The 19,296-nt window shown below is 37.1% G+C and overlaps 1 protein-coding gene across 2 annotated transcripts in view; it reads left to right on the top strand.

The window, feature by feature from the left end:
* cngb1a (cyclic nucleotide gated channel subunit beta 1a) overlaps positions 1-18,771 on the top strand; it is a 40,145-nt gene extending 21,374 nt beyond the window's left edge. For both annotated transcript variants that reach the window (XM_046865326.1, XM_046865325.1), the window contains exons 21-41: positions 497-511; positions 1,314-1,617; positions 2,702-2,732; positions 3,913-4,039; positions 4,144-4,161; positions 4,259-4,354; positions 5,553-5,707; positions 6,589-6,801; positions 8,085-8,293; positions 8,407-8,457; positions 12,521-12,607; positions 12,741-12,805; positions 14,047-14,169; positions 14,270-14,411; positions 14,530-14,689; positions 15,013-15,110; positions 15,711-15,794; positions 16,493-16,611; positions 16,707-16,853; positions 18,083-18,263; positions 18,362-18,771. In XM_046865326.1, coding sequence (XP_046721282.1) covers positions 497-511; positions 1,314-1,617; positions 2,702-2,732; positions 3,913-4,039; positions 4,144-4,161; positions 4,259-4,354; positions 5,553-5,707; positions 6,589-6,801; positions 8,085-8,293; positions 8,407-8,457; positions 12,521-12,607; positions 12,741-12,805; positions 14,047-14,169; positions 14,270-14,411; positions 14,530-14,689; positions 15,013-15,110; positions 15,711-15,794; positions 16,493-16,611; positions 16,707-16,853; positions 18,083-18,263; positions 18,362-18,619 — 2,683 coding nt within the window. In that variant the 3' untranslated portion in view covers positions 18,620-18,771. The remainder of the gene's footprint in view (positions 1-496; positions 512-1,313; positions 1,618-2,701; positions 2,733-3,912; positions 4,040-4,143; positions 4,162-4,258; positions 4,355-5,552; positions 5,708-6,588; positions 6,802-8,084; positions 8,294-8,406; positions 8,458-12,520; positions 12,608-12,740; positions 12,806-14,046; positions 14,170-14,269; positions 14,412-14,529; positions 14,690-15,012; positions 15,111-15,710; positions 15,795-16,492; positions 16,612-16,706; positions 16,854-18,082; positions 18,264-18,361) is intronic.
* Positions 18,772-19,296: the final 525 nt, after the last annotated feature.

The following is a 19,296-nucleotide window of genomic DNA, read 5'->3' as shown; positions in this document are numbered from 1 at the left end:
ATGTGCCAAAATTGGGAACGACTAAAACTTAGATTTTTCCTAGTATTTATTGTGTATATTTCTATATTCTGAATTGTTCTAAAAGGCCAAGTACAGGAAATAATGTAATTAGTTAGCAACTTGGACAATGGGTACTGGCCTCTAACATGGCCATCTATTTTTGTTTTCTGGTCAGAATGTTATTTTTGAGAAATGATCTCAGACCCTAACTACTAGCTTCATCCTCCTTAGTTTCGTAGATGTTTATCTGACACATGACTTCTAATTAAATGTTTTCTGTCCAGCTAGCTTTTGTGTAGTGAGAGGCTGAGTAGAGTTCAGACAGCTTGCTTCAAACTTTCTGGCTTAAAATGAACTGTTTATGTGGTTGAACTGATTTGTGTGTGTGTGTGTGTGTGTGTGTGTGTGTGTGTGTGTGTGTGTGTGTGTGTGTGTGTGTGTGTGTGTGTGTGTGTTTTACAAATTTTACTGCAATCCTGATTTCTGTTGTAAACAGAGCAGACATTAAGAGGTATGTTTCTCCTTACAAAACCTGCATCCTCTTCAATAAAGTCCATAGTTTTATATAGTTCAGTTGTGCACATAGAAATCTCCTTGCATTTAGTACTTAAAAAAATAACTTACAATATTACATATTACAAATATAGGCAAGGTAATAATAATACAAATATTACAAATATAGGGCAAGGTAATACCACTACGCTGATGTTTGAGAAGTGAACATCTGGCAAATATGATACTGACACATATAACTCTTATTGTATAAAGATATATGTGTGTTTGCTATCAAACTGACAGCAGTACAGTAGTGTTTTGTTTTAAAAAATCTAGTAGTACAGTAGTTTTTCATTAAAAAAAATCGAACTCAATAATTTATTCAGTTTCATTTGATGTTATAAGTGAAGTCATCTACTGTAAATGCAATTTGTATCATTCAATCTTTAAAGCCTGGTTCCAAAAATAAATAATGTGTGCAAAATCCCTGAAAGGATAAACATTTAGTTCTGTTTTGCACTTTTAAATAATGACTATTGTTCTAAGCAGTAAAAATGAGAGTATGTAGTGGGATCATGGTGTATACAGGAAGTACAATGGGAAGTACAATTTATAGACCAGCACTGCTTCTACTGTAGTTACATTAGTTAGAATTATTAAACCATGTTTTCAACTATTCCTTTTTCATTTTATTGAAGTGACCTTTTAAACAGGCCAATTTCAGAAATTTACAATTTAATTTTTGTGGAGCTCTGCCTAAAATTTTTTTTAAAAAGCCCAATAAATGACTCATTTTATATTTTGAATTTTACATACAGGTGTCTTGTGGATGTTTGCCTAGTTGAGGATCTTCAAACACATAAAACTGAGATTAAAGAGCAGATGCCACAAAAGGAGGCGTCACCAGAGCCACCTCCTGCAAGTCAACCGGAGATAGTACACACTCCACCACTAAAGACAACTGTCCAACCAAAGCCTGATGGAGAAGATCAAGCAAGAGCAAATACCCCTTCACCTATAGAGTCATCATCTGTTAAGAGCCCTCCACTTGTAATGTCTCCAGATGTAATCAATCAGCCTGAAACGGCTTCTTCAGGTCCATCTCCTCCAGCTATAATACAGGTAATAAAAACAAATCTGGGAACTAATGAAGGATTACTATTTGATCGTAACTAGGGATTGGAAAATTCTAAGGTTTCCTATTTTAGGAATATTCTACTAATTCTAATAATCCACTAGGGATTTGTAACATAGGTATTGCTATTTGACAATTGCAAATAACAGGGTATGCTATTTTAGCCACTAGGGGCTGTTATTGCAGATAGAGATCTATATTTTTGTACAGAATGCTTTTTAAAAATGTGGCCAGCTATTACTTATAACTATTTTATTTATCTATATTATTATAACAAAGGACTGCAATTGAAACTAGGGTCAGATCCTCTCATAGGATGACTGGATTATTCCATGCCAATCCTATGATGTTCTCCAGTGAGTTCTGGGTTTCCCCCATGTACATGCTCCTACTTCTGTCTTTTGGGACATTCCTGATATTGATCCTTATAAATTGTCCAAACCATCTGGCCCCTCTCACTTTAGAGGAGCATAAGATATACTCTTAGATTATCTTTTATTTGTTACATTTTTCATCCTATTACAGAAGCAAATCAACCCTGTGGTAGAGCCTCATCTCCACCATCTGACGTTATTTTAGTCACCACCTATAGATTATGACTGTTGATGAGAATAAAGATATAAGATAACTAGTAAACTCTGAGATTTTGTCCACAAATAAAAAACCCAGTTTCACCACCACTCTTTGGTTTCCCATATATACTATTTAACTTGGAATTGCCTTTTGGAATCCACAAATAGGGAATATGTTTCTAGGCATTGCCATTCATTTAGAGTTACAGATTGGTTTTCTGTATTTAGTGCTCTGTAATTAGGAGTCGATTTTCTAGAGGCCTGTTTTTCAAGGGTTTGCCATTTTGGCTAATGTTCTAATACATTGACATTTATGGGATTTGGCAGACACCCTTATCGAGAGCGACTTACAACTGAGCAGTTAAAGAGTTAAGGCACTTGCTCAGGGGCCCGGCAGTGACAGATTGGGGGTGCTGGGATGTGAACTTCCGATCCAAAGTCCAATGCCTTAACCACTGAGCTACCACCTCCCCATAATAAATATTTCATCTTTTTACAGGAACCTAAGGAGCTTAAAGAAGAATGTGGAGGTCAGTGTGGATCATCTAGTAAACAGTCTGCTGATATTCAAAATACTGTGTTTGATTTATTTGATTGTAATCCATTATCAAACATAAGTTGTATTCTCTTTTTTAAAAGTGTTTATCACCTTTACAACAGTCTGCAGTTATTCTGAATTAGCTGTTATGTTTAGTTAATGTGAAGCAGTATCATAAAATTGATCATGCGAACATCACATTTGCAGTAACATCCATGGCATGCTCATCTGCCTGCCTGCAGCGCCATCTAGCTGCTCTGCAGCAAAGTGCTGGATACATTTACATTTGCATTTACATTTACATTTGTGGCATTTAGCAGACGCCCTTATCCAGAGCGACGTACAAAAGTGCTTTGAGTCTCTAGCAATGAATAAATCTACACTGGTATGCCAGATTAGAAACTTAATACAAATATACCGTGCTTTCCTCACACTCCTAAGTGCCCCAGTAGCGTTAACCCAGAAAAGCTTGGGGAAAAAAAAAAACTTTAACCATCACAAACTGCCAACATAAACCAATCCCACTGTACCAAGTCCTCTTGCAAATCCCCAAACAGGCACAACAGTGCTGCCAGAATGTTCTCCTGCACCTCAGCCGGCTTAAGCCTCAGTAGGAGTTTGTCTGTAGCTAGTGCTATGAACACATCCTGATGAACACATCCCACAATCCCAAGCATCCCAAGCATTTAAATTGAATCTAAAGGGCCTCAGTCTGAAGCATGTCCTTAACCTAAGGTCCACCAGTCTTAAAGCAAACACTCAGGTGAATTAGCATCTTGTGGGTGTTAGCTTGTTGTGATGTGTTCATGCATGCTGTCCTAATTTGCTGTTGCTGTTATTGCTGTACGTATGACCTGTTTGATCCCAAGGTGTTAGATGAAAATTATTCTTTATTATATATTAGTAGTCTCGTGGTATAAATCTCAACAAGAAATTAATAACAATGGTTAAAATAAATAGATGAGTTGTACAGGTAAATGTCCAGTTGAATGACTTACTTTTATCTTTAAATAGACATAGTTTATATGATTTCTCTTCCTGTTATTTGTACATTAAATGTTTATGGTTGTCAATATTCATTTAGATGCTATATATGGAGATTTTTGACTACAGAGATGTAAAAAGCCAGAGAGCACTCATTTCTGATTTTTTTTTTTTTGATGCAATCTCAGAATGTCCGCACGTGAATGTTGAGGAAGTAGAGGATGCATCTATTCCTACTGTACCTCAAATTGTTGAACCCCAGGAGTCAAACGCTGTTACCCTAACTGTTCCTGTTCCTGTGATGGCTATTCAGAGGTAATCCCCAGCTCATGTCTAAAGTTGTAGTCTTTATTGGTCTTTATGAAGCTCTAATAAGGTCTTTGTTTCTTTTTTAACCTTGATTTTCTAAACTGCTACAGCAAAGCAGTGCACATTGAGTGAGTTCTTGAAGCTTTTATTTACACTATTAATCTTTTTTTTTTTAATGTGAAATCTTTTAGCTAATACTGCATGCTTATTTGTCCTTTAATTCAGGAAGGTTCTCCAGACGGAAGAACAAATTGAAGGGGATGAAATGGAGAAAGAGGAAACTCTGACCCCCAGGCGTGGCCTCCTCACTGTGGAGGAAGAGTGAGTGAATGGCCTTGAGGTCAACATTCTCTAAAAGAGTCTTGTTAAGAGAATAATTACAAGACAACAACAAGTTTTCAATCAATTTAATCTTTCACAAACACAAAAAATACACCCAACAGGCATAACTTTATGGCCACCAATCATGCATAACATTATGACCACACAGACAACAGACAACATTATGTCTGTTGGATCGGACACACAGTCCAGCCTTCACTCCCCAAGTGCATCAATGAGCCTTAGCCGCCCATGACCCTGTCACCGGTTCACCACTGTTCCTTTCTTGGACCACTTTTGGTAGACACTGACCACTGCAGACTGGGAATAGCCCTCAAGAGCTGCAGTTTTGGAGATGCTTTGACCCAGTCGTCTAGACATCACAATTTGGTCCTTGCCAAACTCACTCAAATCCTTACACTTGCACATTTTTCCTGCTACTAACACATCAACTTTGAGTACAAAATGTTCACTTGCTGCATAATAAATCCCACCCACTGACAGATGCCATGATGAAGAGATAATTAGCACTATTATATTGTTATAATTTCATAATGTTATGCCTGGTGAGTGTACATATCTCTCAATAAAGACATGCTTCTAAAAGTAAATCCTATTTCTGTAAGTGTATCAATTAAACATTACTAAACTAAAATATGAAAATTGTTACATATAAATATTTGCCATTGTTTGTTGTCTGGGGTTTTTTTTCTTTTTCATCCTGTAAACACCGCCCCTTTAAGGATAACCAAATTGCTTACCAATGTGTCTGTATTGTTCATGGTTTTCTCTTTCTAGTTACAGTTTCCTTTACCATAGCCATAATTAGAGATACACATTTAGATACACTGTATGCTGTTGTGAGCGATTACATAAGAAAAAGAGTGCATTTTGTTTGTTTGTTTGTTGGTTACAAACAAGGAAAGAAATCCTATATAAGAGTAGGAGAATTGGTGTACAAGAGTTTTGTTGTTTACCGTTAAGCTGTAGTATTGTCCATAGGGATATCCTTAATGGAGAGGGTTTTTTAAAATGCTATTAAAAAGAACCTAGGGCGTAGCATGGGTACTTTATGTCATAATGACCAAAAGACAAATATAGTAAAACAGTATATAAAATGTGGCACAGTTTTGTAATTGAAATTCGTGCTTACTTAAACCTGTACTATCATGTAATGTGTTGTATTTTTTTGCGGCAGAGACTCCGAGCGTCCTTTCTCTTCAGCCAGTCAGACAAGTGTTGTGGTAAATGAACGTCTGCAGGTGCTGATCAGGCTGTTTAAGGAACGAACAGAACGAGCTAAAGAGAGGCTGATTGACCCCGACGAGTCTGAAGAAGAGAGTCCCTCAGCAAGTGAGTAGGGGTTTGTGTTGACACTGTGGCAAATTAAAGGGAAAAAAACAACCGGAAGGAGAGCTTTGATGCACATTGACATAGATTCAGCATGGGTATTGAAACACCATTTTTCCAAAACATGTTCCCTTAGGTGATAAAGTATCTCTTTAAAGCCATCTTTAGACTGTACATTTGCTTTAGTCTTTAGATATTGCTGTCACAGACCAAAATTGTAAAATAAATTTAATAGTTGTGAGCTGAGATCGGCAAAAATTTGTGACAGGTGATTTAGTGCCAATAGCAACAATGAAGAAAACATTGTGGCATGGCAGGATTTGTGAATTAAATTTTTTTATTTTTTAAATTACATTATAAATTACAAACTATATTATATGCTATAAAGCTAATCAGAATGCTTATCTGTAAGAGGACCCATGGAAAAGTTACAAATACGGTAGTGACAGTGGTAAAATGGCATTAAACAAGGGCAAAAAACATTTCCTCAAGGTCATAAAAATATTTCTGTTGACATGAGTAGGTTTTCTGCCTCAACCTGGATCATATTTATTGACAGTGTAAACAGAAATTAGGTTTTTTTTTTTTTTTTTTCGTATTTTAGTTGCAGATTTATCAATAGTGGATCTTCATCATGTAATCTGGCACAAACAATATGTTATTAGAAAGTCTGTCATTGGTGTCATCTTGTAATCTTTAAAGACCTCTTGATCAGACCTAATCTTGATCAGACTAAAACTGGTTGAAGAAGATTGAAACTGTTCTTTTATTTCCTTGAAATTGTTCCTTGCCTGTATTTATTTGCCAATAAATATTATACGAATGGATGGTTTCAAGAAGAAGATGCTCTTTTGACATTTCACTGTGTTTTTCCGAATGTGTAGCACCTTCCAAAAAGGCTGCTGCTGCCCCTCCACCTCCACCACCTCCTCCCGATGAGGAGAAAAAAGATGTTCCTGCTGGTGATGAGATTGAAGAAGAGCAGTTCCTGGAGTTCATGGGCTACCAAGTCAAAGTGCCCAAAATGCCTCAAATGCCAGACTGGCTAAGAGCCATCGTGGAGTATCGTTTCCCTTCCAGCATCGACCCTTTCACTGGTCAGACACAGCAATTACTTAAACTGTATGTACAGAATAATTTGACAAGACAGATAATTAATCTCCTGATTGGTGTGTTTGTTGCTCCTCTGATATAATTTATCCACATTATATTGATAAGGCTAAAAAAGATAAAAAAAAAAAAAAACACACCCCTTACTGAAAACATTTTTTTTTTCTTTGCATGCAATATTTGGATTCAGATAGATTTCTTTTTAACCACAATAAATTTATTTTCAACAGTGGTAGGCGGTCAGGGTGAGCAAAGCCTTCTCTGCTGGCCTGAACACTATCAGAAGCACTGACCTACATTTACAACCTAAATTCTAATATTGTTCCATGAAATTTTATTAATTTATTCCCAACAGTTTATTCTCCTCATTTCATAGCATTTCTCTTGCCTGCACTACTTCCAGTATGTGTATGTGGATGTTTGTCCAATCAGATTTCAGCCTCTATGTGCTGAATGTAATCTAATCTGCCCAGGGCCTTCAAAGTCAGTACTGCTGGCCTTTTTACCTCAGTCTCTATTAGAAATCTGTTTCTTGGTTGGTCAGAGGGTAACTCTTATAGCCAAGTTTGACTAGCAAAACACGTGTGTAGCGCCTTGCACATATTAATACATCTAAGTTCGATTTTTTTATGCGTACGGATGAAGATAAATTTATTTGGTCTCGGACATACTTAAAAAAAATTTTTTAAGAGAAGCTAAACATCGTGAGGAGAGGTTGGCTAACCCCGTAGCTAGCTAGCTTGTCTCAGCCCAGGAAAGGTTTTGTTTGCCACTTCCAGACCAGTGAATACGAGCAGTACCACTGAATTACAGCCTCTCAGGAGCGGTGCAAATTATGAGTCTGCATCTCTAGTGAATAAGTTATATTCTTTTTACAATTTTTATGTTTTTGTCATGTTATTAGACAAATATTGATTCTGAACTGCTCCAGATGATGTAGGTGCACAGTTGCGGTGGTAGTATAGAGGTTTGGAGCTTTGCTTTAGTAAAAATAGAATTCACACTCCATATGTGAAATGCCTCTTTCTCTGTAATGCCACGTGTTGTTATATTGCGTTTTTGTATAGTATTGATGGTTTCTATAATTGCGACGTGATAGTGGTGGTATTAACACTAGCTTTACTAGCCCTGCGCAAATTGGAGTAAGTTGGGTAAACTGGGTTTATTATAGTTAGTGCTTGCTATATTAAGAAATGCACTAGTTTGATAGAGGTGATGGAGTTGCTGTTGTCATGCATATTATGGCTTTAATTTTTTTTTTTCTTCATAGATATGATCTATGTGGTGTGGCTGTTTTTTGTGATGTGCGCTTGGAACTATAACGTGTGGTTGATCCCAGTTCGTTGGGCATTCCCATATCAAACTTCAGAGAACATCCACCTGTGGCTGCTAGCTGATTACTTATGTGACGCCATCTACATCCTGGACATTACGGTCTTTCAGCCTAGGCTTGAGTTCGTCCGTGGGGGAGATATAGTGGTGTGTTGCACAAACACTATTCAGGAAAACCTATTAAAGTTTAGCATCGTTACAAATACACAAAACATATAATACGTTTATTAATAGATGTTTTGTCTGGATGTGTGTTTCAGTGTAATAAAAAAGATATGAGGGAACATTACATGAAAACAGAACGATTTAAGGTGAGTACCAGGTTTTAAAGGAACATTTTGCCAAAAAGAATTAATGTACTAAATGATCTTATAACCTAATTAGGAGTTTGACCAATAATGTTCAATGTTAGAGCTTAGCTTCTTTTTTATCACCATGCAGTTGCTTTATAAGCTACTATACTATAATAAACAAAGTACTAGAAATCTCTCACCCATAACAAATACCTGGAAATACATGGCAATGCCCCCATGCCCTTATGTTCAGGATATTATGGAGGAAAGTCCCGCATTAGCTTTCATATATTTCCTCCTTTGGCCTGACTGTCTGACTGAAGAAATTACACTTGTAAGCAGCATTGCATAGCTCTTTCCTATTTTAAAAATAGATTCATTTGTTGATATGTTTGACTCACATTGATTTGATTGGAGGAACTCTTGCTTCTGCCATGCTTGTGCAGAGTTTGCATGTTGTCCGAGACTTCTGAGGTCTAGGGCTCCCCACCCCCACTCTAAAACTAAGCATTTCCAAATGTTTGTAGTATATGAGTGTGTGTAATTCAATTCAATTCATTTTTATTTGTATAGCGCTTTTAACAATGAACATTGTCTCAAAGCAGCTTTACACAGATAATGTGGTGATTAAATGTAAATATGTTCTTTGTAAGTATGTTTGTCCCCGATGAGCAACTGTGGCAAGGAAAAACTCCCCGAGATGGCAAAGGAAGAAACCTTGAGAGGAACCAGACTCAAGAGGGAACCCATCCTCATCTGGGTTGCACCAAATGTCCATTTGAAGCATATATGCAAAGTTGCGGGGTACAGTGATGATGATCAGAAGCAAACTGCACTCCTGAGTCAGTGCAGCAGACCGCTGACACCAACTACAGTCCAATCCGTCCTCAAAAGCACCCGTTCTACTCCGGAATTATATGGAACCACCCAAGGTGTTGATGAGAGACCGTCCCGAGCTGCACAGAAGTGTGAAGATCCATGGAGGGGAGAGGGGCAGGAACAGTGGTCACTGGAGCCTCAGGAGCATGTTTAACTCAACCGAAAGAGAGAGAGAGAGAGAGAGAGAGAGAGGGTGACGGGAAGAGAAGGATATGGATTATTAAGTGTCCCTATTGGTGTATGAAAGTTAATGTCACTGTGCAGTTTGGACTCCGGCAAGACTCGCTATGGCAGCATAACTAAAAGAGAGAACCAGAAGGTAACACAGACATGAGGGATCTCTGGGATAAGAGACGACCCACCACACCACCGTCAACAAACCTGAGTGAACGTGTGAATGTGAGGGGACGACAGCATACAAATATACCAGTTCACCAAACACTCTATATCCATGTTCCTCCAGATCTGTGCCTTTACCTAAGAAAATCTACTGATAAAAGGCTTGACTAAATAAATAAGTTTTCAACACCGACTTGAACACTGAGACTGTGTCCGAGTCCCGAACACTGATTGGAAGGCTGTTCCATAACTGTGGGGCTTTATAAGAGAAAGATCTGCCCCCTGCTGTAGTCTTCATTATTTGAGGAACCAACAGATAGCCAGCACCTTTTGCTTTAGGCGTGGAGGATCATACTGGTACAGAAGTTCACTCAGATACTGCGGTGCGAGACCGTTAAGTGCTTTATACGTCAGTAGTAATATTTTATAATCAATGCGAGATTTGATTGGGAGCCAGTGTAGACTAATTAAAACAGGGGTGATGTGGTCATATTTCCTAGATCTAGTGAGGACCCTTGCTGCTGCATTCTGGACTAACTGAAGCTTATTTATGCACTTACTCGCACACCCAGACAGTAAAGCGTTACAGTAGTCTAATCTAGAAGTAACAAAAGCATGAACTAGTTTTTCTGCATCCTGTAACGACATCATATTTCTAATCTTAGCAATATTTCTAAGGTGAAAGAAGGCGATTCTGGTGATATTATTCACGTGAGACTCAAAGGAAAGACTCGGGTCAATAATCACACCAAGGTCTTTGACAGCCGTACATGCTGAAACAGAAACACCATCCAGAGATGCTACATAATCGGAAAGTTTATTTCTAGCTGCATGTGGTCCTAGTAAAAGTACTTCTGTCTTATCTGAGTTGAGCAGAAGAAAGTTATTAAGCATCCACTGTCTAATGTCCTTTACACACTTCTCAACATTGTTGAGCTGATCTAGCTCATCTGGCTTTGCTGAAATATACAGCTGTGTGTCATCAGCATAGCAATGGAAGCGAATCCCATGTTTATGAATGATTTCACCAAGAGGCAGCATATATAAAGAGAAAAGCAGTGGGCCCAAGACAGATCCTTGAGGAACACCAAACTTTACCTCATAAAGTGTGGAGAACTCACCATTTACATCCACAAACTGATAGCGATCAGTCAAATAAGACCTGAGCCAAGAGAGCTGTTCCCTTTATTCCTACAACGTTCTCAAGTCTAGCAAGCAGTATAGTGTGATCAATGGTGTCAAAAGCTGCACTAAGGTCGAGCAAAACAAGTAAGGAGACAAAACCCTGATCAGAGGCCAATAACAGGTCATTTACCACCTTAACTAGCGCCGTCTCTGTGCTATGATGAGGCCGAAATCCTGACTGATACATTTCAAAATGTTATTCATAAGCAGATGTGAGCATAACTGCTGTGCTACAACCTTTTCTAAAATTTTGGATATAAAGGGGAGATTTGATATCGGTCTGTAGTTGGACAACTGACATGGGTCAAGGTCAGGTTTCTTAATAAGGGGGTGGATAACTGCCAGTTTGAAGGATTTAGGTACATAACCAGTGCTAATGGAAGAGTTAATTATTTTTAAAACAGGTTTGATTACCTCTGGAGCTATCTGTTTAAAGAAACTTGTAGGCAAGGGATCGAGAAGGCAGGTTGATGGTTTTGATGAGGAGACTAATGAAATTAAGTCACTCTCATGAATAGGAGTGAAGCTTTGTAGTTGATTGTCTGCTATAATGACACTGCTGTCTACAGGGTTACTTGTAAAATAATTTGGATTTATATTAACCGTCTGGATTTCTTGCCTGATGTTTTCAATTTTATTATTAAAAAAGTTCATGAAATCATTACTACCTATTGGTGGTGTGCATGTTAGTGTAGTGCTTTTATTCCCTGTTAATTTTGCTACCGTGCTGAATAAAAATCTAGGATTATGCTTGTTATTTTCTATGAGGGTGGAGAAATATGCTGATCTGGCAGCACTAAGAGATTTTCTATAATTTAGGAGGCTCTCCTTCCATGCTATTTGAAATACTGTTAATTTTGTTTGACGCCATTTACGTTCTAGTTTTCGAGTGTTCTGTTTTAAGGTGCGCGTATGATCATTATACCACTGTGCTAATTTTTTCTCCCTGATCATTTTGGTCTTAAGGGGAGCTACATCATCTAGAGTGTAACGTAACGTTGTTTCTAGATGTTCAGTGGCCCAGTCAAGCTCTGCGGGGTCTGACGGAGATCTATCTAATATCGTAATATCGGGAAGATTATTAATAAAACGCGCTGCTGTAGCTGACGTGAAAGTACGCTTAACACGGTAACGTGGTGACGTAGAAATGCAATGACTAAGGCGAGATGAGATAATGGTCTGAAATAGCTTCAGACTGTGGAATTATGACTAAGTTTTTTATTTTTAATCCAAATGTTAACAACAAATCGAGAGTGTGTCCACCACTATGAGTGGGTCCTATAACATTCTGATTAATTCCGACTGAATCTAGAATGGACACAACTGCTGCTCTTAAGGAGTCTTCCTGATTATCAAAATGAATATTAAAGTAAAATATTAATTGTGCCCTGCAATGGGTTGGCACCCTGTCCAGCATGTTCTTGATCTCGATCTTGTGTCCTGAGTTCCCTGTGATAAGCTTCAGGATCCCCATTAACCTTTTGTATAAATAATATTGATAGATAGATATCATAAAAGTTTAAGAAGCAAAAATTAAGCTTCTCTTAGATGATCAACTAAATAAGGGTGAATTGTGTCTTGCCCAACATTTTGTTGAGCATATTACTATAATAGATTAGTCATGGCATTTTCACACAACTATGCTCGTGTGTGTTTGACTGATATCTTGATGTTTCAGATGGACGTGATCAGTCTGATGCCCCTGGACATCTTGTACTTTTTTACAGGTGTTAAATCCATTCTGCGCTTCCCGCGTCTTTTAAAGGTAAAACCAGCCTTATATATACAACACTGCGCTTAGATACATTCTCAAACTACAAAGGTTTGGTTAATAAATATATGTCTCTGTTTACCTTTTAAAACAAAATATATATTAATATTAATGCTCTTTTTCTCAGTACATGGCGTTCTTTGAATTTAATGATCGTCTGGAGGCGGTAATGAAAAAAGCCTACATTTACAGGTAAGTGTAAAGTAAATACATTACGATAATGCCTCACATTACACAATAGAATACTATATGACAAAAGAAAAGAGTGACTTTTTCCAGTTATATGTGGTTCTTCTTCGAACTGTTAAAACAAAGTTGAAGTCTTTGGATGCAGTAACATTTTATATATATATATATATATATATATATATATATATATATATATATATATATATATATATATATATATATATATATTTAAATGTTACTGCATCCAAAGACTTTAACTTTGTTTTAAAAATCTTCATTATCTCTTCATCATGGGATTTATTAGACAGCAAGTGACCTTTTGTCTTTAAAGTTGATGTGTTAAAAGCAGGAAAAATGGGCAAGTGTAACGATTTGAACGAGTTTGACAAGGGCCAAATTGGTCTGCAGTGGTCAGTATCTATCAAAAGTGGTCCAAGGAAGGAACAGTGGTGAACCGGCGACAGGGTCAGGGGTGGCCGAGGCTCATTGATGCACATGGGGAGCGAAGGGTCAGGGCTGTTTTGGCAGCAAAAGGGAGACCAACACAATATTAGGAAGGTGGCCATAATGTTATGCCTAATTAATAAATAATTCATTTAATCCATTTGGAAATAAGGCTGTAACATAAAATGTGGAAATGCACTGAAAACTGTATTTATTTGTAACTGATTTGCACTGATTTGCTTCTTTGTACTAAAGGTGAGAAAAAAGTGTTTAGGCAAAACTCTAGGAGCTTTTGCACTGTCCATGCCAGCTCAAGTGCACAGTATCATTAGAGCAAAAAAGGACAAACCAAATACAATATAATGATATATAATACAATATTAGTAAGATAATATTAATAATATAGAAAATGTAGTGTATTTTTATTATTATTTCATGTTGTAAGATTTTTAATCAAAATGTTTGTATTTAATTAGAAAATAGAAGAATTTTCACTGGTCCTTAGACGTTTGATGATTGGTCAGTCAATCAAATGTGTTCAGGGGGAAATTGGCTTTTGAAAAACAGTAATTGTCAAAATTGACAGAATTTAGTTTATTATTTACCATTATTTAGACAGTAATAAAGAAAATGTGCGATCTAATCTTTGTAGATATGTGCATGCACAGTTTATAAAAAAATACAGATAAGACTGATTTGGACAAGGCTAAAATCCCTTATGTAAAAGTAATTTTTCTAATTATTCTAATAAAAAAGGGTGTAGCTATTGTGTCAGCTTCCACTTCTATCTTCTGTCTCAGAGTGATCCGGACCAGCCTGTACCTGCTCTACTCGTTGCACTGCAACGCCTGTCTATTCTACTGGGGCTCTGATTATGAAGGCCTCGGCTCTACTAAATGGGTCTATGATGGCAGAGGCAACAGGTGACTCCTGTACCATGCAGTCTACCAAAATCTGATTATCACAATACCATACAGAAATAGATGCACGTAGTTTCTGTGGATGTGGTTTTTTTTCATGCAGTTATATCCGCTGCTACTACTTTGCTGTAAAAACTCTGATCACTATCGGAGGTCTTCCAGATCCCACGACAGTCTTCGAAATTGTCTTTCAGCTGGTTAATTATTTTGTGGGTGTGTTCGCTTTCTCAATTATGATTGGGCAGGTGGGTGAAATTATTTTGCATCTGCAATGCTATAAAGAGATTTCAGACATCATTATAAGTCGCATATAATCTGTGTGTGTGCATGTGTGTGTGCACGTGTGCACACGTGTGTGTGTAGATGAGAGATGTAGTAGGAGCAGCCACTGCAGGTCCGGCGTACTACAGGTCATGTGTGGACAGCACAGTGAAGTACATGACCGCCTATCGCATCCCACGTGAGGTTCAGAACAGAGTCAAGACCTGGTATGACTACACCTGGCAATCACAAGGCATGCTGGGTAAGAGCAAGTCGAATGAAGTTAAATTGCTTTATGTAATTTACATGCAAAATAATCTACTGTTGTTATAATAGAAATGTTCAAATGTTTTCGAAGGAGTGTTTAAAAAAATTAATACCCTGAAATGTAGCTGATCAGTGTTTTTTATTTCTTTACACTAAATTCAGATTTGATAGATAGATAGATAGATAGATAGATAGATAGATAGATAGATAGATAGATAGATAGATAGATAGATAGATAGATAGATAGATAGATAGATAGATAGATGATTTTTCCTATCCTTGCGAATACTATTAAGAGATAGCTATCTTTATGTATAGATGAACAGGAGTTGCTCATACAGCTGCCTGATAAGATGCGTCTGGACATCGCCGTCGATGTGAACTACACCATTGTCAGCAAAGTGGCCCTTTTCCAGGTAAGTAAAAACACACATGCATTAGAACATGGAAGAGATGTTATTATATTTTCTACAGTATATTTTTTAGTATATAAATTAATTCAACTCAGGTCACCTGAGTCACCAGCAAAACTAAGAAAAGTTGCAAAAGAAATGAGGTGCAAAAAAATGTACCTCGTCACTAACTTAACAAGTGAAAATATTTAAAAAAATATTTGTGTTTAATTGTTTAAGATTCATACTATACACACTATTCGTATTATAAAGTAGGATAATCAAAGCCTATTTCTAGACATTATAATTATTATTTCAAACACCAATTTTCCTACTCTATTGGCAATAGCTTTCTTCTTTCCAGATATAAAAAATGTAGATAGATAGATAGATAGATAGATAGATAGATAGATAGATAGATAGATAGATAGATAGATAGATAGATAGATAGATAGATAGATAGATAGATAGATAGATAGATATTTGGTTCATTATCATGCTATAATAAGGCATATTATATTTAATATATATTTAAGATATTTTATGTTTTTTTTTCTCAATGCTACACAGTCTACACAGAGTCTTGCCACCTTATCTTCATATGTGTCATGCTCTTATTTTCAGGGTTGTGACAGACAGATGATATTTGACATGTTGAAGAGTCTGAAGTCTGTGGTCTACCTCCCAGGAGACTATGTTTGTAAGAAGGTTAGAGAAAGTTTTTTTCTTTCCAGTTTATAACATGGCACAGTTAAATTCTTGAATCTGATTGTTCAGAAGAGGCCTGACTTTTTCAGCTATATGTGGTTTTCAATAAACTTTTAGCTATATAGTTATATAGCTATAAGTTATATAGCTATATATCTTTTCCTATGTTCATTTTGTTTATATTTGTAAGTACAAATTGAAAAAGACATTAACTATGTAAATGTGAAGTGTATATATGCACTAGAGATACATTATGTGGACAAAAGTATTGGGACAGTTTACTTTTTAGCCACATTTGACCCAAACATGTTGCACCATGACAATGCCCCTGTGTATAAGTGAGCTCCATGAAGATATGAGCTCTCAACTCAACTCTGGTGAACACCTTTAGGATGATTTGGAGCACTGAACTGCACCCCAGGCTTCCTCGCCTACATGAGAACCAGACTTTACTAACACCCTTATCTCTGAATAACACATAGCACAAATCTCCACAAGAAAACTCCAGTATTATATTATATTATATGAAATTATATGAAATTATATCTATACAGTATATGGTGTACTTTTAAAGGTTCTATATTAAATAAAGCTTTATTATTATTTATATTGTTATTGTTATTAAGGTCACAAGTTAATATACTGTAAATGCAGTTTATAGTTACTGAGTAACAACTTATTCATTACCTCTGGGTCAGGGTGAGATCGGCAGGGAGATGTACATCATTAAAGCAGGAGAGGTGCAGGTAGTTGGAGGCCCTGACGGTAAAACAGTGTTTGTGACTTTAAGGGCCGGATCTGTGTTCGGGGAAATCAGGTAAGTGTTCTAAAAATGTAAAAGTATAAATAATTACCATAATTTCTGAACAAGTTTTTTTTATCCGTAACAAAGTAAGTTTGTTTCTCCATCAGCTTGTTGGCTGTAGGTGGAGGAAACAGGCGCACTGCTAATGTTGTGGCACATGGCTTTGCCAACCTCTTCATCCTGGATAAGAAGGACCTCTCTGAGATCATGGTGCACTACCCTGAGTCGCAAAAAATACTGCGCAAGAAGGCCAAGTAAGAATAGAGAGGCTTTGACTCAGTAAACATTATACTCATACAAACACATATACATACACATACAGTGGGGGAAAAAAGTATCTGGACATTTTAGTCTTTTTTTTAATATACATTGTAAGGACCATTAGATTCATATGTGCTTTTTAACATCCCATTTCACATTTAATCTCCATTTGCTGTTAAAGTAACCTCCGTTCTACTAAGAAGATGTTCTGCTAGATTTTGGGGTGTGCTTATGGAGATTTGTGGCTGATTAAAGTCAGGTACTGATATAGAGAGAGGAGGCCTGGAGTGCAGACAGGGTTATAGTTCATCCCAAAGGTGTTTATTAAGGATGAGGTGAGAGATCTTTAGAACTTCCACTTCAATCCATGTAAACCTCGAACAGGATTCCTAATTCAAGTGAACGTTAACACTACCACACCCAAAGACATTCTATACAACTGTGTGTCTCCAACTTTGTGGAAGCAGTTTGGGGAAGAATCACATGGCTGGAAAAGTCAGGTGTCAAGTATAACATTGTTCTTATACATATAACCAAAACCCTCCAGAAAAAAGACATACTATATTACTTTAAGATACTACAAAGTGAAAGCTATCTTGTACTAAGTAATTTTATCAATTTGTATAATTCTTGCTTATTTTCTGAACAATGATTTCTTGTTAAGACTATAGTTAAAGTATTTTGCCATTTTCGGCTTGACCCATCTTCTTGCCAAGCGATGTACATACTTTTATGTAAATTTTTATACACTGGTTAAGTACAATGTATAAAAGACATTATGTATTCATGAATTTGAAACCAGTCTGCTTGTAGCTGAAATAGAGTACTGAACAGAAATGTTGTGTGTGATTAGATTAGTAGAGATGTTTTTGAAATCAGTCAGAGGTGCGTCTCATGACTGCTCACTTGTGGGTCTAATTCAGTGTGTGTGTGTGTGTGTGTGTGTGTGTGTGTGTGTGTGTGTGTGTGTGTACTCGCTTTACTCACTCTAGTTTGCTGAATTTATTTAGAATCTGGTGCTGAAAGTCTACAGCGCTGTTTACTGCTCTTACAGACCTATTGCTCAAATTATTAGTATGCCAACTTAATCCCTACCTACATCAACTTTGTATATACAGCAATCATATACAGTACATTATCCTCTGCTACAGTATTTCTCTTCATCGACTGATGCTTATGATCTTTTTGGCTGACTACATTTTTGCTCCTTTGTGTTAATCAGGAAGATGCTAACAAAGGATAAAAAACCTGAAGAAGAGAAAGGGTCGGGTAAGGAATCTGGTCAGGTGATCTCAACACGTCAAGAGACTCCCAAACTGTTTAAAGCCGCCCTGAAGGTGGGAAAAGGAGAAGCGTTCGCTAAATTGAAGGAGACCTACAAAGACACTGGAGCCACACTACAGGTGCTTGCCTTGTGTATAAACAGTTTGTGGTAAAGTGGCAAAAAAATTTATTATACATGATTTTTCTTAAACTTTCATTGCCCCGTCTCTTCTCTCAGCCTTCAGACAGTACAGCGGCATCCACTGCAGCAGCGCCTGTGCCTCCTCCTTCACCCATTCATCGCCGCTCACCTATCCAATGCACGGTCACCCAGGACGACGCCGACGAAGACATGGTTGCACAGACCACGGACAGCACGATGATCATCCGCATAACCCCACACCAACATGGAGAGGAGATCCTTAGTGTCGAAATGGCAGAAGAAGAAGATGGAAAGGCTGAGACGACTGACCAGGAGGAGAAGAAAGACAAATAGAAACTTAAGAAGACATCGGCTTGGGAAATGACCTGATATATTATTATGATTTTACTATTACAAAGAAATATTTTAAATGAATCCACATGCAAATGTGTGTTTGCTTTGTAGGCAGAATTGGTAGTGGTTCAGTAAAGTCTGGCTTTAAGGAAGGAGTCTAAGTGTGTGGGTGTTTATACTGCCACGCTGTCTTACATTAAAGCCATTCTTGCATGTTAGCAAATACACTGACATACATTAAGTAGTGAGTGAGGACATTTTTGACATTTTATATATTATAAACAGGGCAGTCAAGTTTAAACACCAGAAATAAATGACACTGCTGTAAATGACATGGGTGAGATTATTGTACTGAAATTGAGCAACTGAGCAAGAAATGTTGTATGCACAATATAAAGGTACTTTAGCCAGGGATGGGCAGTATTTATGATACATGTACAGTATCTCACAATAGTGAGTACCTTCATATTTCACAACCGTTTTAGTATATCTTGTCAAGTGACAATACTGTAGAAATTAAACTTGTATTTACTTTAGAGTAGTCAATGTGCAGATTGTATAGCAGAATAGATTTACTGTCCTCTGAAAATAACTCAACATACAGCCAGGATCGTTAAATAATTGGCAACAAAAGTGAGTACACCCTAAATGATAACAGCTGTACATCGTTTAACCAT

This window comes from Silurus meridionalis, chromosome 13, assembly GCF_014805685.1.
Source record: "Silurus meridionalis isolate SWU-2019-XX chromosome 13, ASM1480568v1, whole genome shotgun sequence".
Lineage (NCBI taxonomy): Eukaryota > Metazoa > Chordata > Actinopteri > Siluriformes > Siluridae > Silurus > Silurus meridionalis.
The sequence above is the reverse complement of the archived record's forward strand: the minus strand, read 5'-3'. Positions and strand labels throughout refer to the sequence as shown.